Source organism: Opisthocomus hoazin, chromosome Z (genome assembly GCF_030867145.1).
Source record: "Opisthocomus hoazin isolate bOpiHoa1 chromosome Z, bOpiHoa1.hap1, whole genome shotgun sequence".
NCBI lineage: Eukaryota > Metazoa > Chordata > Aves > Opisthocomiformes > Opisthocomidae > Opisthocomus > Opisthocomus hoazin.
The window spans coordinates 66,298,555-66,324,575 of NC_134454.1; the positions used below are offsets into that span (position 1 = coordinate 66,298,555).

The window sequence follows — 26,021 nt, forward strand, 5'->3', positions numbered from 1 at the left end:
CCTCTTCTGCTACGTACCTCTCTTGGGCTGGATCAGTTGCTTAAACAGTTTCATTCCAATCCATGCAGCAAACTAGTCAATCTGGAATGCACAAACATTCCTTCTACCAAGGCTGCTGCTTTTGGGACCAGTATTTACTTAAAATTATTTGGCAAACTGCAGCCTAAAAGCTGAAGCAGGAAGCTACACACCATCAGCTTCTACAACGTTTATGAAATAACAGAGTTAATACATGTAACTGAAAGGAAAGGCACCCAACATACCTTTGGAAGCTCTTCAATCTGATTAGCATCTAAATAGAGCTCTTCCAAGGTCTTTTCGAAAGTAAAAATCTCCTTAGGCACCTGTTCCAGGCTGCAGTGAGAATAATCAAGTGTAGTGACTGTTTCCTCCTCTCCACGCAGACAGCGGCATGGCACCAGCCGCACAAACAAATTCCGCTTTGTTGTCATTTTCAGGCACTGTAAAACAGAAATTGGTCAATTTAAAAATCCAGACAACTTCAGAGCTACTTACGTGGGCTGCTTCTCAAACTTCCCCTGGCTGCTAAATACTTAAAACATAAAGAAGAGTATACATACCTGCATATGTGTGCATGTATACACATATGCGAGGTGGGGGTGGAAATTTTTTACTTTCTTTTAAACACAAGAGATCTGTAATAGCATTAAATATGATTAAAACACCTACAGACTCCAGAAGATGAAGACAAAATTTAGCCCATAACTTGTCACCTGGTAACACAGCCTCACATCGCAGAGAAGCAGAGAATTTTGAAGCAGCAGTTGTGAAGTGCCAATTGTGTTTTTACAACACAGCTTATCCCTACCTTTACAAAGGTTACTGGGATGGTATTTTCGCTTAACATAATAAAATCAACCCTCTACGGAGTATTAGGATGTAGCTATAGGAAAGCCACTTTTTTTGTCATGAATAACATTAAATTCACGTACCTTACCTTCAGATCTCTCATTTAAAGACACAATATAACAAAAAGAACCAGCGTGCTTTCTACCAACTACTTTCTATCTACAGTTTAAAATAAAAGGCTTCCAAATGCACACATAAAGAAGTGACTTTTGTGCAACACAAAAATTCAGTTTCAAAAACTTCGACACATCTTGCTCTGCATACTGGAAATAAGGAAACTTCACCTTGCTATAGAAATGTATATTTCTTCCTTTAAACTCCATCATTGTTACAACAGAACCCTCTACTCTCCATGGCTTCTGCAATATTCCTAACTCAGCAGGAGTCAGCAAACCTAAATGGTGCAAACTGACTAGCTAATTAAGGATGGCATACACCAGCCAGTTCTGCCTCTTTTCTCCTCAGCAAGAGCACAAGTTTAGGTCTCTTTCCTCTAATTAGCAACAAATTTAAAAAAAAATCAGAACAATCCTCTTCAAAATGTCACCTCAAGTTTCAAGTTCAGCTGAAATCAGATGATGGACTGAACAATTTTTCAGGAAGGACCAAAACGTGCAGACGGACAACACGATCATTGTCAATAAGCTTCATTTCCTCAGGAAATTGGTCTGAAAATATACACTTTTCCAATATGGCACTGAATATTTATTTTCTAAAAATAAAAACCTGCCAACACTCCAAATTATAATGTGCCTTTTTTTAATCTCCATTTTTTCAGAATTGCAGAAATTCTATTTCAGCTCCTGGATTGGTGAAAGGAAACTTTCTCCAAGTGCCAAAAAAGTCTTTCAGACACATTTAGCAGACTCCAACTTTCAAACAGTACATCAGTAATACAGGGAGAAAACAAAATACCATGACCACCACATCACATGAAGCCACAGGCTGTGAGACCCCTCTTCTCAGACAAGAAAAAAAAGGCGCACATTTGGATTTTCCTCTATGAGCAGCTAGCTTGCCAAGCACTTCACAGTACATTTAATTTATATGACAACAGGTGGAGGGATTGCTGTACTTTAGTGTTTTCACTAAACAGAATAGGTTCATTAAAAGGATAAAAGAAAACTCTTCAGAACAGTGGGATGTCAAGACTTCCTTTCATAACAATGCTTCAGAGTTGCTAGGATTTTGTTACAAAGTTGATTATCTAGCAGAACACTTAACACTTGAATAGAATATTTTTATTATTAGATCACTTTAACTCTACTGAAAGGCAAAGAGTTTGGAGACTGCAAATTCCACATTGGGGATTTCCACAGAATGGGAAAGTCAGCAAAAGAGGCAGCATAACCTCCTGCTTCTTCCACAGGAACAGGCTCCAGCATGACATCCTCCAGCCACCCACAGCCAGATGCCAAAGATGCTATGGAAACTGCCGTGCTGACTGGGTCAGAGCTACCCATGCCTCCTCCAAGCCTCAGAGGCCGCACATGAAGACACAAGTGGAATTCCACGGCCAACATTTACAAATTAAAAAGCCTTTAACAAAAAGAAGTATCATCTCATTTTGTCACTACTTCACAGACCTGCAGAGCTGTGGAAGAACACACCACTTCAGAAAGCAGCACCCACAGCAATCTCTTCAAACAAGAGTATAAACACAAGAACATACCCCTTGGAAACAACAAGGGCTGGAAGCAGAGATTGTATGTGCGAGTTGACTACCAGAAGTCTGGCAGGCAAAGATATACCTATATCATAACAGTTACTGCCATCAATAAGTTCACTCACTCCGATCATTTCAACTTCTGAAAATTATGTTTTGGTTTCCAGAATATGAAAAAGCTCATTACAAAAGTCATACAAATAACAAAGTAAGGTACTCTTTTTTTCATTCAAATCACTCAAAAAGACCATACATTACACTGTTTGCCTCCTCTTATTCAGTGGCTGTTCTCTTCACACCTAGTCTTACTTGCTCAGGTCTCAAAAGTTTCCAAGGCAACAAAGGTCACAAGGCTTAGCAATGCAAAACGCACATATCTAATTTTCCTATATTATTCCTTTATTTTCTAAGAGAGATTGTGAGCTTTTGGGGGATGTAGGGGGGAAGGGTTTTTAAAAAGATCACATGCATTCACAGCACTGTAAACATGCACCAGTAAACAAATGCCTGTACAGCATCACAGCGTGAGGTCTTATCTCCAGTGAGTTTTCATGTCAGCTACAACACCTAAACTCACAGCTCACATCTCAAGCAAAAACATTGAACTCATATTTAAGTATCAAATAAACAACCCTCTCCCAAAACCACTGATCTGCTCAACTTGCACATATATCTAATTATAACGCTTCAAAAAACCGAATGAACCAAGAGAGCTGCATTTAAGTAAATGCAGGAACCTATGCAATATGATTTAGCTCAAATTTGTCTATGTTTGTTCAAATTTTACTTCTACACATATATGTAGAAATGTTTAGTGCTGGTGTTTTACAGAGATGGCTGCCAATACTCGGAAACGAGCGCGGTAGGATAGTCACAGAAAGTACTCCACACCACCACTCTTCTGCAATATTTATTTTTATATATAGACAGTCAGGCACATACCCTCCTCCCTATGTCTGTTTGTCCACCTATCTTGTAGTCAGTTGCCCAAGCAGAAAAACTGTAATGGAGGAAAGGAAGGATGTACTACAGAAGAGAGTCTGCTGTTATAATTACCAAATACAGGAAAATGTGATGTTGCACAGAACATGTGCTTTTCTCTTATTCCTCAAAATAAGAACTTCTCCATGGATAGTTTGTGTAAATACACAGAAGGTAGACAAGAATACAAAGTATAGTATTGTTTCCCTTCCCACAGAACAAGTAAGCCTATAAAAATCTTCATTCACAATATACCACAACATCAGACTGTCTGAAGGCACCAAATCAAACAATGTAAAATTGCTTTGTAGATCTAGAACACTGTAATGGCTTATTTTTCTCCACCACTTAACAACTCAAAATATTATAAGGCAGATCTAGTAAAGAAACTGGGGGGGTTGGGGGGGTGGGGCAGCAGACACAGACACCCACCAACAAAGCCGCCTGTTCTCTAAATCATTAAAGCCTTGACAGAAGTTTACCTCAGGTTCAGTGTCCACAGCCAACAGAGAAAAAAATACGATCTTCATACATTTGCAGGTTTTTTTACCTCTTGAAGGAACAGGAAGGGAAAAACATCACTCTCTAATCAGAAGCTTTTATTTGTATCATTAAAGGCTCAAAAGCTGGAAAGCATAAGGGACAATTAGCTGTGTTCTGTTTGTGAAAATTTAATCTACCACCTCAAAAAATTCATTGTTAAAAAAATATCTAGTTTAAATTAATATGTTTGCTAATAGTAAATTATCATATTTCTGATCATTTTTTTCTCTCCATGAATCATTTTTAGCTTTTATTTCACACCTCCTCTTCCAAGCTTATTTGATGATCACACCTAACAGTAAACTCCAAAATGGGTGGTTTAAACTACACAAATATTGTGTATTTCAGTGAAGTACAGTCTTCATTCATTCATTCATGTACATTAACTATGACAGTAATAGGAAACAAATTCCACAGTAACTACACAAAATGGGACAAAGTAAAATGTTATCCACTGACCTGCCTATATCCTAAAGGTAGTAACAACTATTGCAGACAAGTTTTCCTCTAGGTATTAAATGGTGGTGTAGGCTAATTATTCTGCGAAGTCTCAGATTTGTGAGAAAAAATAAGTGTATACACTACAATACTTATATCAGAAAACAAGTATGGTATAACGGTAGTGCTTAACTAGTATGATCAAAAAGTGAGTAAGAGTCCACAATTGAAAGATGTTTTGCTGTGATACTTCACACAATTTATTTAATATAACCTATGTCAAAGCTTCATCTTATTTTTTCTGCCTTATATCTATATAGTTAGATAGATAGCTATCAGTTCATACAGTCTATCCCATTTGAGACAATGAATGACTTGGAAAATCTTAAAGATTCAGAATTGGTAAGCAAGGTCAAACTGATCAAGGGGTATTACAGCACTTGTTCAAGAAGGCCATCATATCCAATAAAAAAAGAAAATTAAAAATCTACACTTCCACTGTGAAATTGAGGGTTCTCTACTTCCAGATACACGTTTCCCCTCCCCAACGGATCAAACAGCAGAGAAAGCATCTACTACCAGCCTCTCAACTAATTATAGCTATCAGCCCGCCACTGTTACAAGCAGTGGTTGACACTTGCTAAAAGCCAGTGAAGTAACAAGTGGAGAATACTGTGTAATTAATCAATACCCATTAAAAAATTATTGGAGAAGCTAGCACAAAGCAAAGACGGTAGTTCTATCCGATCTGCACTGTTACAACAGTGGACCTTATATATGTGGCAGGTAGACCTTCACTGGCTGTCAGGTGCCCATCAAACCCCTCTATCACTCCCAACTTCTCTACCCTCTCCTCCTGACTGGCACAGGGAATGGGGGTTGCGGTCAGTCCATCACATATGTGCCTGCTGTGCCTTCCTCCTCACACTTCCCCTGCTCCAGGGTGGGGCCCCACCCAAAGGAGAAAGTCCTTCACAAACTGCTCCAAACTTCTTCACAACCTGCTCAGCATGGGTCCTTCCCACTGGGTGCAGTACTTCAGGAACAGGCTGCTCCAGCATGGGTCCCCCACGGGGTCACCAGCCCTGCCAGCAAACCTGCTCCAGCGTGGGCTCCTCTCTCCACGGGTCCACAGGTCCTGGCAGAAGTCTGCTCCAGCATGGGCTCCCCATGGGGTCACAGCCTCCTTTGGGCATCCCCCTGCACTGGCATGGGGCCTTCCACAGCTGCAGGTGGGTATGTGCTTCACCGTGGACCTCCATGGGCTGCAGGGGCACAGCCTGCCTCACCATGGTCTGCTCCATGGGCTGCAGGGGAATCTCTGCTCCGGTGCCTGGAGAACCTCCTCCCCCTCCTTCTTCACTGACCCGGGTGTCTGCAGAGTTGTTTCACATCTTCTCACGTGCCTCTCCTGGATGCTGTAGTGCAGCAGGTTTTTACGTTTTCTTAAATATGTTATCACAGAGGCACTACCAATATTGCTGACTAACTCAGTTTTGGCCAGCAGCAGGTCCATCTTGGAGCTGGCTGGAACTGGCTTCATCCAATATGGGGGCAGCTTCTGGCATCTTCTCAGAGAAGCCACACTACCAAAACCTTGCCACCTACACCAAATACAATCATCAAATGTTGAAACATTTTTACTGACTAGAATAAAATCACTGGAAGCAGAAGAGCAAAGCATCGGTTTGAAAGACCATGACCAATGAAAAAAAGCAAGATCAATAGTCAGCTTGGATACACACTAAATATTAATCCAGAAGAGACAGCATCATCCAGTCAAACATCACTCTTTCCTGGAACTTGGATGATTACCTCCGCACTCCCATCATCCAAGTACCTGGCAGCCCAAGAGCACCTGTAGATCTGCCAGAACCCCACGGGACATTTTCGTTTAACCACATGTCTACCTATGTTTTAAAAAGCATTTAAAAAAAGAAGAAACAAACTAACAAACATATCACTAAAACCCCAAAACCAAACCACACAGAACCCCAAGCATTGCATTACTTCAAAAATTCTTACGTCCGGCTTGTTATGAGTAGAATTCACATTTGCAGTACTTTTGCTCCTAATCTCTGTTAATTTGCTCCAAAAGCAATTGTTTCACTGTACCATTAGTCTCTTAAATTTCCTGTCTGATGCTAACAGGATGTGAGCGCTCATGCTCTAAACTGGTGAAAGCACTTTTTTCTCCCCCTCAAGCCTTTCAAAGGGGTGTCTACCAGTTACATCAGCAGCAGAGTTGAAAATGAAACCAACTATCAGATGTTTATACAGAAAGGTATGAATAACTAGCCACAAAAATACCTGGCCAAGTTCTTTTTAGCCCACTTCACTGTCTACAAACAAGTTCAGAATTATGGAGCTGAGGATGCGCAAACACAGGAAAGGAAAAGATTGTGTTGCAAAGCATGTAACCTAGCATGTAACCCAAAAAATACATGAAAGCTTATTTGGCCAACTGACAGAAGTCCCAACATACTCCATTGAAACAAAGAATTTTGAAAAAAAAAAGTTATTTATTAAGACTCTTTTTTAATCCACTAAAAAAAAAAAAAACCCGAAGAATTGATTACTCCCTCTACATTAAAAAAATCAGTAGGAAATGAAGCTTCCTACACTGGACATAAAAACATGAACCAGTCTGTCTTTAGAGATGTTAAAGGTTTTTCTCTTCCTAAAGCAGTACTACAGAAAATACCAAGACACAGGCTGTTTGGCTTGTCAATGAAAGACACTATATTGTGAAAACTCACAGCACAAATTAAATTAATCTCTTCCAGCTAACAACAGCACTAGTCCTCATGAATTTGGCGAAACTGTAAACATCTTAGTACTTTAAGGAACACAACACATCCTCAACTCTTACAGCAAAGTAAGAATACAATTCTCCTTCATTCTTTACCCTCAGAAATGACTTGGCACCTCTTGCTCATCAGTAAATAATACAAAGAAGCTGAGGGTGTGGGTGGTGGCACTAAGGGTTGGTTCAGATTTCCCCTAAAATCAATCCAGTCCTCTTGGACAGGAATGGTGAGGTCTTATTTTAACAGACAGCAAGCAACACCTTGCAAACCCTAGCTTGGAGGTTTGTTTCTCTACAATCCTTTTTCTTGTTCTCTTTAGGAGAGGAAAATACGGCTCAAATCTGAGAGCTGCTGACTAAGAGCTGAAACATCAAAAGACAGCACATACTGTGAGGAGACTGCCTTTTCATAAGCGGCACTGGCATTCTCTGGTTGAGGTGTTGACGCCTCATTTGGTGACAATGTGAAGTTAAGGTATTTTCACCTTCTTCTCCAAGCTATTTCTTTCTGTCTCTTCTAAGAAAAAGAAGTATTTTGCAAAACTGGATTGGTCATGTCATTCATTTCACTGAATGAGACTGGCAAACACTTGGGTCAGTACAAATGAATGAACCACAGTGCTGCACTCTGGGGGAGAAAACAAACAGTAGGAAATAAAAGCGATTTTGGAACCATTTCACCATTTCGATGTGAAGCTATAGCCTGAGCCTCCCCACTCCTGATTTGAAAACAATGCTCAACTGCATCTATGGCTGCATGTCCTCACACAGGCAGGCAAGACCAAAAATCACACTGTACTTGCTCACATACAGCATTCAGAGCAAAAGAAATTACTCATGAAACAACAGCAGTGAATGGTAACAACAGGAGGAGGAACATGTTAGTAAATACAGTAAATAATAACCAATTGTTCAATGCAAAAATATGAAGGATGCTTGCCACACTTTTTGAGAAAACAAAGGGAACAGAGAGGGCAGAAATCACTTCTGCTTTTATTGATTCAATAGCTGCTAGTTAAGCAAAACCAGCAATACTCTGCTCCTAGCTTGCTGAAATACAAAACTTAAAGCTGCTAACAAAACTCAAAGCTTCCCTTGTGGTTAACCACTTTTCAAGCTCTCAATGTCTCTCTCTCTCTATATATATATATATGTATATATATATAAAACCAACAAGAACAACCACAAAGAAACAAAAACACCCATGCTCCTCCAAGGGCCAGGGCAGCAAGACAATTCCAGGTAACTACCAGAAGATCTATGCCAGGTGTGAATTCCAGAGACATCTGTTTATATTATCTGTATCTTGTATTCTATGAAGTACATTCTAACCAGGTTTCAATTTATTATTTCTATTTTGTTTTGCTCTAAGAAGTTCAAAAATCCTTTACACAAATAAGATCTGAAGTTTTTCATCAAACTATTTTATAAAACCTCTTTACTTAATTGTAACGGTGTTGATGGCATCAGTAACATTTTCTTGGTTCAACAACAGCGTTCTCCCGCTCTGCTGAAACTAGAGATTATTTAAGCAGGTATTTGTTGCAATACTCATTTTCCAGCTTAGAAATTTATCTAAACTGCCACTGCTAAAACAAATCTGAAGAGTTATCATTACAAGTAAAATCCACCCAAAGTATATCAAAATAAATCTTTGGAATATTTATTTATATTCATTTCTGTAACTGTAAAAAAGCAGCAATACAACAAAGCAGTCAGTACGTGGCCTTATCATGACAAAAGCTTAACAACGACAAAAACAGACTGACTGTGAAAACAAAACAGAAGTATTATTTTTAAACTGAGAAAAGAAGCAAAAAAAAAACCTATTGGCAAATACCTACATCATAAAATATTCTGCTTCAAGTACAGCCTTTAACTGAAATGCAGCAATATTCAATTATTCTTAATCCTAGACCAAGGCATCCGTAAGGCACAGGTATATGAGAGTACAGAACCATAATTTAGGGCAAGATCCATTACAGAAACACCCTCGGCAAACAAAGAGGATGATAAAAATTACAGATTAAGTTTCCAGTAAAAAATGAATATTAAAATATTCATATACCAAAACAATTCTAATTTTGCCACTTTTTTATAACTTCTATTGACTTTTCATATTAACACTACATAATAACTACACATTAATGCACATACACACCCTCTGTCACTACACAACCACAGCCCAGGTAGTCGCAACTTTGTTCTCACACATTTCCTCTTGCTCTTTTTCTGAGGCAGTCCTAAAAACTAACTTCCATCTGGACAGCCAAACCATCCAAGTATGTGCCACTATAACATTTCATCTACAGAATGGTCTCTGATTGTATACCATTAACAATGCTGCTGAAATTAGCATTAGATCTGAGCTTCATTTCTAGTGTTCCATTTGATTGCATATTCTTTGGGTATGTATTTGTAGTGTTACTAAGAAAACATTAAGAGGAATAAATTTGATTTTTAAACCCACTGTGCTTGAGTCTCACCCATTCCTCCTCTCAAAATCAAAGTCATATAAATTCAAGGATACCTACTATGGCAAACTGAAGTGTGAAGGAGACTGCAGAAGCCCCTCAAACCTTCATGGCATATTCAAAACACTGAGTTTTTTTTAAATCCATGACATTGATATTGTGCTATTTCAACACTGATGTTTTCAAATGGCTAAAGAATTCCTTTACATTATGAAACTGACATGTTTGGGTTTTCATGTTTGTCACATTTCAGTTAATACATAGCCAGGAACATGAAATATTTATCCAAATAGGATACCGAAGTGAAATCCATCCCCCACTACCCACCATATCTTCTTTTTTAAAAGAAAAAAAAAAAAACAAACAACACACACTAGAAATAACCACAGTTACTATACAGCTAGTAATCAGAGCTATTTGGTACAGCTAGCTGTACCAAGCTACTTCAGAACTGCTTTGCTTTCAGAATCCACTAATTTCTACATTAAACAACCCCATTTTCTTTCACTGATGCTGTGAAAAAGATCCATGGAAACAAACAGGACAAGCTCCTGACTTTCTATACAAAGAAAACAATGAAAATTAAATACACAGAGCAACCAGACTAAGAGATGGTAAGCCTCTGGAAGAGATATAAAACCATATTAAACCGCTTACTCTTTGCGTTTAGTCCTTTGAGGGATTACGTCTGGATCTACTGTATGAGTAAATGCTGTGTATCACATACTGTCAATATCTATTTGAGCAGAAAGGAAGAGATACTGTCTTAATTCCTCCAGTTACAACATGGTCAAAAGACATGAACCAGCACAGGGGAAGTGAAGGGAAGACGCATTGCTAGTCATTTGCCCATAGGAAGCAACAAACCCTATGGAGCAGCAGGCACAGCTGAGGCAGAGCAGCAACGGCACAGTTTCTTAGCTCAGCGGAGAATGTCAAACCACACAAAGCCTACAGCCCTGCAGACTACACAAAAGGCTGGAAAAAGCAAGCATGTGCACACGCTTCTGTCTTCTTTAGCATGTGCTGTCTGTAGCAATGCCAGATAAGATATGCAGGAGATTTTGCATGTTTTAAACTGGTATTTTATAGTAGTCTCAAAATTTCAGACACTGAAGTGTCAATATTTATTAGCATTTCCACAATCTGAGCAGCACTATTAATAAAATCAGAGCAGATGGAAGCTTCTGGTGCTTTTTTGCAGGAGGGTATGCAATAACTCCTCCTGCACAGAAATTCACAGAGAAGTTCTGAAGACAAAATATTCTACTGGGTATTCTTTTTATTCATGAGAAATACTTACCTCTAGAAAACCTCACAATATGAGGCAAAAGCAACTCTGTGCCATCTGCACTGGCATCCTTTAATAAAGAAAAAAGCTGATTCTGAACATGTGTTCCTTCTCCATAGAGCTTTGAACAGAAAACTGAACTTTATTTGGCTTCTTAATACTTTTCGTGCTCTTAAGTACTCTCTCCAAAGATTGTTAACACACCAGTAAGAGAGAAATGATATGAGGCGATGTTTGCCTAGGCTTTAGGTCAGCAAACCAGCAAGAACAACTGTAAGAGGTCCAAGAAGCATTCGAAGCATTATTTCAAGCATCTTTTATCCAAGTTTTTAAAAAATATGCTTATCTTTCATAAAAACTAAAAAAATATTATTTAAGCAGTACAAAATGCTAACCCTCCATAAGCCAAAGCATTTAATAAGTGACAATGAGCTTTAAAACAGAGTTTTTCCTGCAACTTAGTTTTCCATATATTCTCCTTTCTACGTATGCACACAGCTACATGTAAATACACATCATTCAACTGGCTCAACAGATGTTTGTAACCAAATAAATATGCTTTCAGAATAACGTGAGACATGATGCAGAATAAAATTCAAGTGCTTTGGAGGTGATTATTAAAACGTATAAAGGAGGATTTCTATTTTAATATATTGTGCAGTTAGTCCAGAGGAAACAAAAACAACGTACTTACCACTGTGTTACTTTTTTCTCCCTGCTGCTTCTTCCCTGAGCTTTCAAAGCCAACATTCTGTTTAAGACAAAAGGCACAAAAATTTTAGTCAACCCTATCTGTACTAGATAAGAACAAACTGATACTTTATTGTATTGCATATTTATTTTGCTTTCAGAGTTTTGGTTTTGTTTCTTAAAAAGAAAAGTTGTACATGTGTGTGCACGGTAGCTTGAAGATTTCAGAGAACCTGAAACAACTTCAAGACAGTAACAATCACATATATACTTTCGGGGGAGATTATTTTGCGTGTGTAACACAGTACAAAACATTGTTTTTTATCCTACTTTAATTTTTATTTTATAGCATTCTGTCTATCAAGTTGCTTCATTTCTACTCCATTTTTAATTGCTGTATTAAAATATTGAACCTCCTATACTAGACATCTCTTGCACATAATTGTGAAGAAAATTAAAAAAAAACCACATCAGAAAATAACAGAACATGAAGAGTACACTTCTGTATCATTAGCTTTAGGAATTTCTTAGAAAGTTGCAACACATTTCATAAGGCATATCAGATCACTGACGCAGAACAATTATAAACAAACAAAAACATTCAGCGTGTTCAACTGAAGACATTCAAAATCAGTGGCTGGATCTATGGAAAGGACAAATCTGGCTTCAACAAAGACAGAAGAAGAACATATCTTCAGAGGGATTAAATGTCACTATGGTCAGAAAGATAATCTAACTGACCACGAAGTCATGTAGAACAGCTAAGAAGCTGAGTCGGGCAGAGTGTAATCTGTCAAATGTGCAGTACCTACAAAAAACTTAAATTGTGGGGAGCACAGGTAACAGCTTCATTCAAAGGATTTACCTATAAATGGAACTATATTTCACTTCTTTCCAACAAAAAGCAGAATCAGCCTATCAGAAAATTATCATAAATGTGTCCTCAAAAAATCCTAAAATGGACTTAAAATCAAAATTGTTCCAGGAGGAAGGAAAATTCCTTGGTTTGGGGTAAGAAACAAGCAGCAGTACAATCACGGAATGATCAACTCCTTCAGTAGCCAGGATTGTCACAGCAGGACTGTGCCATAACCAACTTTCACATGTTACATGTCCTATTCCTCATTCAGAGGTCACTGGTGGCAGCTTCTGCATTTGTACCAAATGGACTCCAATACACCATATTGCATAAATCTATTCATTTATTCTCAATAGAAGGGCAACCAGGACATGCAAACAGAAAGGGAAAAAAGTAACACAAGTAAAAGTAATATTAAAGCCTCAAGTCTTTCAAGTTTCCTGCTGAAAAAACGCCTCTATCAGTTTAGCCAGCCTCAGAAATACAGAACAGTGGCGCTCAAGACATTTAAAAAGATCCAGAAAGACAGTAAGGATCAAAGCAGATTCCAAAACCTGCGCTCTTGGGAGAAAGTCTGTCAAACTGCCATGGCTGCATGCTTCTTTCCTTTCCCACTGCGCTTTGCTTCTGCTGAAAAACTACTTAATCTTTACAAAAGCTATTCAGAGTACTGTACACAAGCTCCCAGACAGAAGACATGCAGGTTTGCAATAGTTCTGCTAGGGTAAGCAGAAATAAACCAGAAAACATGATAGTGCAGGGCTGGATTTGACAGAGAGACAGTCAGGTGCTTGTGCCTCAAAGAAAAAAGCATAAGGTCAAGACTTTGCAGGCAGAGTGTGCAGACCAGAAAAATGATCAAAGAAATAGCTAGCCCCATAATCATCACAAAAACAACAAACAAAAAGGGATTACTCTTGCATCATTTCCTGACACCTGTTAAGCTACCTCTGTTGAAATGCCCAGAAGAATAAAATCCAGTGGTAGGGAGCCATTACCAAATCATGAACTGTTTGTACACTTCCAAACCAAGCACAAGGATCTCATCCGATCCCAAACATCCAGAGGAGATAATACAGCAAATGGGATGTGTGTGCCTGGAGGGAGGAATACAAACCACCACCTGGATATTTCAGGTCATCCTGCTTTGGAGACAAAGCAGCTACATACTGAATAGAAGACAGCAGTTACAGCATCAGACAAGAACAATTAACTCGCTGCAACCGATGTTACCTTAATGTCACTTGAAACTGTGACAGTCAGTCAGATAACCTTAAACCTGTATCAGAAAAGCTAAAAGTGTGCTGTAACTACAACTGTAAGCATCGATGAGTCTTCAGCAGCAGGAACCCTCCAGGCTTCCACGCACTCACATCACCATGTCCAGTTTGCAGGAAAGCACAACACACTCTCAAAGAAAACAGATCAGGGTATTCAGAGGTGCCGAAGGTAACCACACAGCAGGACCCTGACCAGCTCAGATCACGACTTCCATACTTGGCTTGCACAAATGGCAACAGGTACTTCAGATGACTGGCATGAATCACCCTCAAAATAAAAATACCTAATGAAATCTGACTTTATCCTGCTCTAGTACACAGTATTGACCACAGCAGACTGAGTCTCAATACCTGTGAGGTTCCTCCAACCGAAAAGGCACAGCAGAAGAGCCCTAGCACTCAGCTTAAAGTACGAGGAGAGTACTTGGGGGAACTATCCCATGTGTTCACCCAGTTCTTGCTCTTCCTTGGGAATTACTCAACTGCTGCTAGAAAGTGCTTGCCAGATGGACTGCTGGTCTGCTCCAGCACAGCTGTTCTGGTCAATTCACTGCACCCTGGAGGCTGCTCACATCTCTAAGTATTTCAGTTCCAGCTTACCATTGGTTTTAGACGAGTGAGGCCTGCAATTGATTCAATAAACATCTTTGTCACTATAATTGTCACACAAATACATTTCACCTCAAATCCCTGTTATTCTTTCCAATGGGTATCGGAGCACGCTGAACCAATATTGATGCACCCAGAACACTAGTGGCAAACTTTCACACAACAGATCAGGAAACAAGGTTATACTTAATACACTGAATGACAATGCATAATTCCCAAGTACTTTTTACTTTCTCCAGTCTGTTTAAAAAAAAGAAGAAAAAAAAAAGGAGGGTAGGGAAATTACAACATTTATTCTGTTCATTTAAGTAAGGGTTGGAAATAAGTATCTCAAAAATTGCTTGCTTCAGAGACATTTCAGACACCCTTTAGCCTATGGCAACCACCCTCCATTTTAAACAGTGAAAACAGTAAACATCGTGAATTATTTCTTTAAGTAATTTCTAAAGAGTATTGGAGAAGCCAGATTATCTGTGCTTGCCCTTAAACATCCAGTCATGTTCAGTGAGAAAGTATGTTTAGCTAAAAAATAGACTTTAGCTTGATCAAGATTATCCATAGCAGACACACACATTAAGCAGAATAGATCCCATACTGCAGCACTAAAACCCATCCTGTAAACCAAGAACAATTTTAGGGCAATGAGATTAGTTATATTTTTTCCTTTTGGAACAGGGACCAGGAAAATGAGGGGTTCTGAAGCAGACCAAGGAAGTCAAATTGTACACACAATCAGTGATCACTGCCCTCACTGAAGGTTTTGCCTGCACAAGGATATCCATAAGCAGAATATTAAGTATCTGGAGAGTATATACAGATGCACATAATCCTTTCACACACAACAGTAATACAGAAGTTTTACTGTCAGTGGTTACTGGCAAGACTGTTAATCAATCACAGCTTGCTACATAGGTGAGAAATGCATGCCTTACGGTGAGCTAGACTTGAAAAAATAATAACATATGATCTTGATTGAGGAAATAACAGCTAAAACACAGCTGGCAAAAGATAGCATACCTTTGGAAATCAAACAGACATTTCACATGAAGTAGGAAGGTCTGTAGACCACAGACAGTTTAGTTAATCTTGGATTCCCACACTGGGGAACAGGGAGGGACAAGAGGGGAGGACCAGGGAGACACAAAGGATTCAGAGGCTATTCTCAAGAAGGAGTGCATCTTGTTTTTGCTGGAAGCAGATGCTGTCACCATGTCTCATTGATTCTTGTTACTTCAGTGTCTGAATCAAAGCCAGACGTTCAGAGTGAAGCAAAGAAACAATCTCTGCTACACAGATTGTCTCATCAACAAAAACCTGACCAGCTTCAGGAGCATTATCTTACCACTGGTCTTGGGTGGAGGAGTCTAAGACATTAATTATGATACATTACCTTAAGCTGCATGAGACTGACCTACTTGAGGATTTGTTACCTCCTAGTACCAATGCTGTCGCAGCTGCTGACAACCAGAATCCCTCAACGCAGGAAAAGGACAGCTGACAGCACCTTCTCAGTGAGCACATGAAGATTCATATTTTCTTCCAGCATGCCCCAAAATAACCTGTATTTGGCAACACTGTCAGTGTACTGCAGAGGACATGCAGTTGATAAGTGTTCTGCCAAGGGATATGGTTATGCTTATCAACAATAATGGAATGGAAAAGGTCCCCGATTGGCTAACTTGCTATACAAATTGATTTTAATATTCACAGTTTCATTGTTTTGCCAGAGTATCTACAGTTCCACTAGAGATATTTCTAATTATCTGAATGAAATACCTGGAGGCTAGCAAAATGAAACTTATTTCATTACTTACAATACTGTAACAGCACTTTTGGACAAGACGATTAATGAAACACATTCATACCTGCACACATGCAGACAAATCAGATCTGCTGAATTTTGCTGACGATTGCTTACCCTTGGGGAAGATGGTCAAAGAACAGTCTCCACGGCATAAATGAAGACTGCAAATATGAGCTAAATTTGTTTTAAAGAAACAACTTCCAAATTATTTCTCTCACCTGTGTGGATATAGCTGCAAAAACTCTCGTTGTGTAAGTGTTCTGAGTGCAAAGCGTGGTTTCGCAAGAAAATAAACATACCCAGATTTACAAAAACTGCACGGGGTTCAAAATCTCCCTTTACAGTAGTGCAATTACTGTAGAAACGACCAGTATGGACGAGTTTGATCTCACAAGCGAGAAACTGCTGTAATGCACGTGCACTAGATGGGAGGAGTTTCTCAGCTCTTAAAACTGCAAGGAATCATATATGAATCAAGTTGCCTATCTCTCAGAGCCTCAGCACGTATGCTCTGAAAAGTTCTTCTATTATAAGATCAACATACAACATTGTTATTGAGTATAAACAATTATATCTGCAACACCATCAGAAAGCCTAGCTGCTGCAGGTAAGTAGTCATATTGCGACTTCTGATTGCCCTTAAACCAAATATTCCTGCTAAAAGCATCAAGATACAGCACTATTTTCCACTGTTTGCCCCAGTTAGAATTGCAGAATGATGGATGTTGGAAGGGACCTCTCCAGGTCACATTGTCCAAACCACCACCACCACTACCAACTTGAACATTATATCCAAAGCCAAAAGCTACTTTTCATTTAAGGTCAATGTCAGTATTTTAGGAAGCAGATCAGTTGGCTTATTTGGAAACATTTCCAGGGAGAAGGTTGAAGTTTAGTGCTTTTCATGAACCATGGAGATACATGTTTCAGTGCCTCCACTCTAGCAAAATTAACTGGTCAGTGTAATTGCTATTTGAGATACTCTCTTTTCAAGTCTCACTAAAGCAGCTGAATAATCACACATTGACTCAATCATTCCTGAATTCACGATATACAATGCTTCATCTCACAGTACTTCCAGTATTCTTTCCAACCATGAAAATAAAAATATCAGTAAAATCCCTTTATAGACCCAAGATGGCTTATACTGATGGATAGAAATTAAATTAGCGAAATCACTCATTAATTGGAAGTTATTTCTGCTTTACAGGAGGTAACAAATACATTCACAAAAGTAGATCCACTGTCCACAGGCTTGCAAATCACTAATTTCTATAAACCAAGGTTGCTTTGCAGAACAGAAAATGTGAGGAGGATTAAATTGTTACTATATACTGTTGCAAATAATTCTGCTTCAGGCTTTGCTGATGTTTACTGGCTCTGTTACTATGATGCCATTGCACTACCTCAAATAACCAGAGACCAAGCCAGGAATGAAAATGTAGAAAATAGAGACATGACACTGACTTTATACTCCAAATTTCATGTTAAAAACAAGAATTTTAGGCAGGTTTTAAAAAAAAAAAAAGCCTTTGAAATGTTAATATACCTGTCATCCTTAAACACTATATTAATTTAATACAAGCTTTTCTCACGCAAAATAAACAGGTTTAGTGATCTACTTTCACATCAATTTGTTTCTTGTATCTGAAGTACACGATACAGCAGTACCTGACCTTCAAAAAACAAGAAACAAACCATGCACAACAGAAAAATACCTGAGGTTTTTGATCAGGGAGACACGGCTTCTGGACCACTTACCTTGACCTCACAGACCATGCTTAGGGACCACCAAACCAGCAGCTCTCAGAACAGCAACAGTCTGCATCCCATGCACTGTCACAATCCTTTACCAAGACACTTTTCTCTAAGTGACATTTGTGCTAACTCACTGACTAGAAGCGAGTAGCTGTACCAAGCTACACACCAAGGTCTAGCTAAGCCTGAGGAAGCTTTGCTGCTAGTGATAACACAAAGAACCCAACTTCACTCAATCTAGGAATTAAAATGGAAAAGCAAAAAACCCACCAGTCTTTGTAAGTTATGACAACTCTCACCTAAGCTTCAGCCATTTAAAAGATTTCCAGTGCTGCTACAGAATTGACAACAACTTTAGAGAGGACTGGACATACCTACATTGCATCAGGAGGCCAACTGGCCCCACAAACAATGTGACACGAGCATGCTGGATAACAACAGAGGTTGCACATCCATGAGAAAACTATGTAGATCTGGTGCCCTCACCCTTTATTCCTTTGCGACCCCCTTCCTTTTCACCCCCCCAACCCTTCTTAAGTTTTCCATCAGCACATGGATCCTAGACAGTGGCAGCTCCCAGTGGTCAGATTGTTTTAGGCCTATTATTGTTAGCCACAGCAAATGTGCTCAGCCCTCAGCCTTCTTTCACAGCAGCACAGGAGAGACTGATGATGGGAAAGAGGAGGAGTGTGGAAAATTTGTGAAACAAAGAACTAAGAGAATCAGAATACTTAAGAGACAGAATACACCAATTTAACCAGTAGTAAGATTTGTAAATAAACATGAAACTGAGTCGTACACACACATTAAACTACACCAGAACGTATACCACCATTTCTAGAAAGAACACATCTGATCTAAAGGAAATAGGTGGTTAACTTGCATGATGCTGTTATGACCCTTATCTCTTTTTCCCTACTGCTGTTCATCACATAAAACCTTTTCCCTCTTCTACTTCATCACACCCACATCTTTATTAGATACTGAAACACTTCAGGGAGGGAGATGCCTGATTTTATTTGTGCAGTACTTCATAAATATGGCACCATGTCTTACAGGGACCATGGGTGTGTATAAAATGCTGGTGGCACTCAACACCCACACTGCCGTGGAGCAAGAAGCAATTGGCTAAATATTCCATTAAGTAGACACTGACTCACTAACACAGATAACCTGTTAACTACTTCGTATGAGGAAGATAGAAGTGATCTAGATACTAAAGTGACTATGACTACCAAGCACGAGAGAAAGCACAGGGAGTAAGAACCTTTGGCAAAGATTTTGGGCACAACATTTAACTGTATACTGAATTTCCCAAATTGAAACCTCAGCAAGTCTCAGGATGAGTAATCCATCTGAATGACCCCAAAATTGACACAGAGTGTACACTCCTGTCCCACAGTACAGTCAGTGACTTGAGATTAAGGTCCCCTTGGACAACATTTAAATGTAGGTTTCCAACATGGCAGATGAACAACCTGTTACTTATACCCCATTAATAACAATAAAAATGGTATATTCCTCTCCATTTAACACCTACACAGATAGATGTACTTTCAATATACCTCCTGTATCAGGCAGCCACTTTGTCAGTTATGCCACAGCTTAAGCACAAAATTGGATCCTAGAGCTGTTTCAGATTATTAAACTACAGAAGGCTGTGGATACATGCTGCAGCAGAAACCTAGACAGAATTCAGACCACAAATTTTACAGATTCTGTGCATGTTCACGGCACTCTAAATGCATGAATTTGTCTTGTGCCTCTGACCTTTCACTGCCCCTAGTTAGTCCAGGAGATTCTGAAACACAGTTTGAGCTGCTAACCAGCTGAGGCTTAATAGCTGAATTTATGAAATTACGCATAAAATACTAAACTGTTAGAACCAATAATCACCAAGTAGTTGTGTGAAACAGGTTAGAAAATAGGTATTACGAACTTGATGAATGTTTTACCTTTCCCATATTTCAGAAACACAATTTTACAGCATAATGGAGATTTCAAATTAAAATTGTTTAAAAATAAGCCGAAACTGACAGTGAACAGCTACTATAATTATATACTTAACCACAGATCTCACTCCACCAGCCAAGTCATTGTTAGGGTATGTAAATTCCCGAGTTCCCTTTCCTTCCAGGGCAGAGGTGAGCAGGGCTAGTTGAGCAACACTTCAATCTATTTTCAGACGTCATTTCCCCCACCACCATGTGTACAGTCACAGCTTTCCAATTAACAATTGCTATTAGGAACCCTCTACTTCCTTCTGTATTTATTTTGTTCCTCACTGCTTTATAAAGTTGAATTAGGAGACATCACTGACCAGTTTGATTACAGATACAATTAGCAATCTGAGAACTTGCTTGCGAAACTGCAAAACATTCATACCTATGAATAAAATCAACCTCAGCTACACTCTTAACATACTAAGTGATACAAAAATATCAGGATGTTCTTGCTTGTTTAAATGGGTTTAAAGAAAAAAAAAAAGAACTGTCAGATACTTCTTATAGCTTCAGCTGCCAATTACTGTGCACATCAATTCACTGTCATGACAATGTATCATTAACTCACCCCATAAGCACATTCTGAAGATCAGCTCTTGAATGTCAGAGTTCTCTATAAACAGTTACAAAGGAAGACACCAGGAGGAATAATACACTTCTGTATTCAAACTGGGCATTAGATAGTGTAGCAGGAACAAAGCAGAATCACAGAGCAAAGAATTTTTTAAAATGTACTGATTTGAAGTAGGGATGTACTCTCAAGGCAAGTTTCTGGTATTAAAACTTCTTAGTAAGCTGCGAACAATTGAACTGGTGTCTTCTCAGAAGTTGAAATTTCCAGTCTGAACTGATATTAAATTCATAACTAACTGCAACAGCTAGTGATTGTGACTAAATATATACAATGTCAAACCACAAAGTATTTTTACTCTATTACACTTCACACAGGCATGCGCCATCTGCCAGCGAGGTATGATACGTTTCTCTGTGACATTATCACATTACTCTTGAAAAGACTGGTGTTGCTGCTTAATCTCATGGTTTGAGCCAATTTCTAAACACTAAGCCTTGGCTTGCTGTCAGATCTCCTCACTACCTGCCTGAGAATCAATGATGAAGGAACAGATTGTCACTTTTTACAACATAATTCAAAGCTACCCAAACCCCTCTTGTAACCTAATTTACATTCTGCAAATGCTGTTCTAGAAGTGATTTGTTTTGTGGATGGAATGGAGGTATAAAACCCCCTGGATTTTTACTGCGTAACAGGACAACAATCTTCCAACACACAGAAACAATCCAGGACCACAAGCCACATCAACTAAAAGGCAAACAACAGTTCATGATGGTAATAAAGATTTCTATCATTTGAAATTGCAGTGCTGCAGGGTAATTAATCCCTAACTCACAAGAAAATTTAAGGAAATTAATATGCTGAATTCAATTGATGGGAAAATAGTCCTAATTTTTTCTGCCTTAAAAAAAAAACAACACTCTGCAGACTGAACTTGAAGTAACCAATGCACAGGTAGCTTCTGCATCTGAAAAAACAAGAACATAATTGTTATTTAAAACCCTGGATAGAAGATGGCAGTGTCTGGAAAAGAACAGGATACCAGTTTACTGTGTTCCCTCTGATAATGAGGTTATAGCGAGGGTTGTTTTGCCTCAATTCTTAATGGCTTTTATTAAACTAACACAGCATAAGTGTAACACGCACAAACTGCTGTTTGTCCATAGTCTGACAATCACCAGTTTCTTTCTCCTCATTCCCAATTTCTCATCCTTTGAAGGGTTGTCTTGGAGAAATACACTGCCAAGAGGAATGTGCCCATCACGTATCAACAGAAGTGCTACCAAACTTCATGCCCTAAAACGCATTTTGAAGAGTGTATTTATACATATCCCAAAATCCTTTTTACCGCAGGAGCACATCCAGTTCACAGTATCTTCTAGTAATATGTGAAATGCATTATTAGATCTGACAGCCAAACAATGGAGGTTTCTTTGGTTTTTAGATACAGCTCCATTCTAACTTCTGAGTGAAGAACGAAACAATCACGTGAGCTCTAAAAACAACCTGACATCTCTTTAATCTAATCTAAAATCAATTCTTCTGGATCTTCCAGATATTCTCCAAGAAGCCATTATAAGATCTGGACAAAACAATTAAGTCTGTATTTAAAGCTTTCATAGCAATAAAGCAAATCACCTGTTTACATGCAGATTACTGAGATTCTTAGAGTTAAAAATGGACATATATTAAACTACATTAGATGACATCTCTCTGTAATATTCTGTCTAGCAACTAAAAAAAAAAAAACATAAACTTTTCCAACAGGTTGATTTTTAATGTGTCAGTCATCTTTGTTAACAGCTGAAAAAGCACTAAAAATTTTTTCTAGCACAGAAAAATCTCAGTAGTAAAGATCAGTAGTAAGATTAATGGACTAATTCCATCCTAGATACTAGCTTTCATTTTAATACCATTAAGGGATCAGAACTGAGACAGACTGCTAATGTCACGGATAAAATCATTCCGCACAGTTTTAATGCATGCACTCTATGACACAGCACATAGTCCAGTTCTCCCATAAAACCATACAAATCTAGAAAATAATGCATTTCAAGTTAACAGTTGCCTGGTGTTCACACCAATAGGAGACTGGGCTGAGAATATATGCTAACAGCCCAGAGACCAGAATGAGTGCTAGCGGTTAGATAGCCGTAGTGCTATTCGCGCTCTAGTTAAAAAGAAACGTTCAACAGCTTCAGTTAGACCTGGCAGGCCAGTATCTAAACCCAAAAGAGCAAACACTGAAATAGAGCTTAACCAATTCATCTAACACCCGCTAGTTTAAGACTACAGAGTCTTAAATTTAAATCTTGCTAGATGCAAAAATGCCTGGGTAATCGCTCCCTGCAGAAACCACATCTCTCTATCTCCAATCAGTTATGCTTTAAACGCACATGTGGAGAAAACTACAGCCGATTTGCTTTAAAAGCAGGGAAATTTAAAAGAGGAGCCTTTACTCTCAGTCAATTTTGTCTCTCAGAGTTAAGTGTAAGAGGGAAAACAAGCAAAGACATAAAAAAGGGAAAATAAAAAACTTGGTTGGGTTGCTAACATCGCCTATCAGCCCAAGGTTTCTCAGAGACCTAGTACCGCTCTACAGGTGACCTTTCCCAATGAATAAGCCCTCATACAAGGTGAGAGCCCCTAAAGAGTCATTTATTTTGCTTCTTCATTCACTCCATTGTGATTTCTTGTACTTCTGGTTAGCCCATTCCTCTCCACTTTTCTGCTTCTTCTTCTTTCTCAATACATTCTTTCCCACCCCAAGCTGCTTCCCCCACCTTCCTAACACTATGTTAACCCTGACGCACATCCATCTCACAGAAAAGCTCCAGATAACGAGCTGGGGACTGCCTACTTAAAATTCAGTGCATATAAAAACAGAACTTCATCTCAACTACCACCATATTTTCTTATTACATGCTCTGTGGAAATCATCAGTATCCTGGTTCTTACTCCGACCCATAACTCTACCTAGTTGTTTCTCCCTTGAGTTCCTGTAGTCACACTTCCCCCTGCTCCAAACACCCAAACCAAAACCTTAACCACACAAACTTGCACCACTTACTACAAAAACCATTTCTAGGACACTGCTTGACTGTGTTGCTGCTTTAAGTACACCTATTTTCCCCTCTCTTCTATTAGACAGATAGGCAGCTTATTGTCACTACCATTACCATCATCAATTCTTCAAAACAACCTTTGACACCATCCCCACAGAGATACACAAAATTAATTCATTATGAATTCCTCCTTCTTCCTTATCTCTCATCTTCACAACAATGCTTAAAAATAAAATCCCGACAATTACCAGTCTGCTGATGTGCAAATATCATTGCTCCTCAACCAGTACTTCCCCCCCCACCCCACCCCCACACACATCATGTGGTCCTCTATCCATCTAGGTCACCTTACTCTGTCCTGGAGGACATATGATCTGTTGTCTAACCCACACTTGTGCTGAATCATGATAGGCAATTCCAGTTTGTTTACTAAAACTCCTTCAGGTTACATCATCACAAAGGGTGATCATACTGTTTGGGAAAATATTGATTTTACCCATCCTGCTCTTAAACACCTTGAAATGCATTACACATTATATCCTTATCAACATATGCATAATAAAACCAGTAGAGTTATGCTGATACAAGCGTTTAGGCTTTCTAACTAGAAAATTGAAAGCCAAGATATCTACCTGGTCTGTTCCTTTACTGTCCCAAACAGTAGCAAGCAAAAATACAATTACAGTTTAATAAGAACGTAACATTCAAGAGAAGAAATACACTAAGTCCTGGTTGTCTTCCAAAATAACAGGGTGAAGAATGAACTGTGGGAATCAGCCCACAATTCTACCTTGATATGTGCTGAAAGCAATGACGGAAGGCAGCAGTCAAGGTGGGATCTCTTCCTCTCGTGCTCCAATTAGCTCAGTTACAGAAACTACCCCCATACTTTCACAGAATCACAGAATGGTTTGGGTTGGAAGGGACCTGAAGGATCATGTCACTCCAACCCCCTGCCAAGGGCAGGGACACATTCCACCAGACCAGGTTGCTCAAAACCTCATCCAACCTGGCCTGGAACACTGCCAGGGAGGGGCCAGCCACAATTTCTCTGGGCAACCTGTGCCAGTGCCTCACCACTCTCACAGAAAAGAATTTCTTCCTTATATCTAACCTAAATCTGCCCTCTTTCAGTTTAAAGCCATTACCCTTTGTCCTACTACAACAGGCCCTGCTGAAAAGATTTTCCCCATCTTTCTTATAAGCCCCCTTGAAGTACTGAAAGGCCACAGTCAGGTCTCCCCAGAGCCTTCCCTTCCCCAGACTGAACAGCCCCAATTCTCTCAGCTTTTCCTCATAGGAGAGGTGCTCCAGCCCTCGGACCATTTTTGTGGCCCTCCTCTGGACCCGCTCCAACAGGTCCAAACTTCCAGAGTTTTTGTCCTCTGAATTAGAGGGGAGGTATTTCAGCTCCTAAATGAATGAACGCATTTGTAACTGTGACACAAGATTCAGACTAAGTCTGGAATACTTTTCACCCGAAGTCTGTGTTTTAGCACAAAAGGTAGGGAAGGAATGAACGACCATCATCAGTCATATAAGCATTTAAACTGAGCAAGAGAATGGCTAGAGTTCTACATAGCCTGGTACTAGCAAAAAGACCACAGAGGCTTCTTCATCTCACCAAGAATGACAGGCAGGATCAAGCAGTTTTGTATCCCCAGACAGCGACACTTACATGTGCAAGATAAGCAGTGCTCCCTTCTCACATACGCAACTAGTTCAAGGGGGAGAGGAAGGGAGCATAAGAATAAAACATTATTTCACATGATATACTGGCAAAAATATGAACCCTCTAACTTAAAACCAGACTGAACTAAATTAACTATATGATTATCACCCAATAATTTCCTGAGTGATAAAGCAATTTAAAAAGTGAGCCACCTGCCTGTTGAACAAGCCTACAAAGCAGTCAGTTTGATCCCTGAGTTGTTCTCAGTTTTCTCTATTATGAAAGTCCCCTATTTCGCCAAGCAACTGAAACGTAAGTATACAATAAACAAAGGGCTGGTATATTTTATCTCATTCTTAAGCACCACAGTGGTCCTAACATTAGCATCCAATATACCTTAACAGGGCTTCCTGCATCTCTCACTTTCTGCAGTCTTTAGCTTCTAACCCGTAACTCACTGCTGTAGCTCTTTCCCCTTCATTTAATTAACAGATGGACACTTTTAAACTACTATGACATTACCCTTGTTTAGATTTGTTGTTTTCTAAGCATCTAGTAAAACATCCTTTAACTGATTTCCCTTTAAAACCGCAGTAGAAAAGGAATTTCTATACAGATGATTTGGCTGAATGGCT

General features: G+C 39.1%; 1 protein-coding gene across 7 annotated transcripts in view; it reads right to left on the minus strand.

Annotated features, from left to right (window-relative positions):
• ERBIN (erbb2 interacting protein) overlaps positions 1–26,021 on the minus strand; it is a 120,042-nt gene that overhangs the window by 69,031 nt on the left and 24,990 nt on the right. For 6 of the 7 annotated variants that reach the window (XM_075446905.1, XM_075446902.1, XM_075446904.1 and 3 more), the window contains 2 exons: positions 11,767–11,823; positions 264–461 (listed from right to left, as the gene is read on the minus strand). In XM_075446905.1, coding sequence (XP_075303020.1) covers positions 264–452 — 189 coding nt within the window. In that variant the 5' untranslated portion in view covers positions 453–461; positions 11,767–11,823. Of the gene's footprint in view, positions 1–263; positions 462–11,766; positions 11,824–14,252; positions 14,312–26,021 lie in introns of those variants that run through there. The other variant, XM_075446900.1, reaches the window with a different exon arrangement.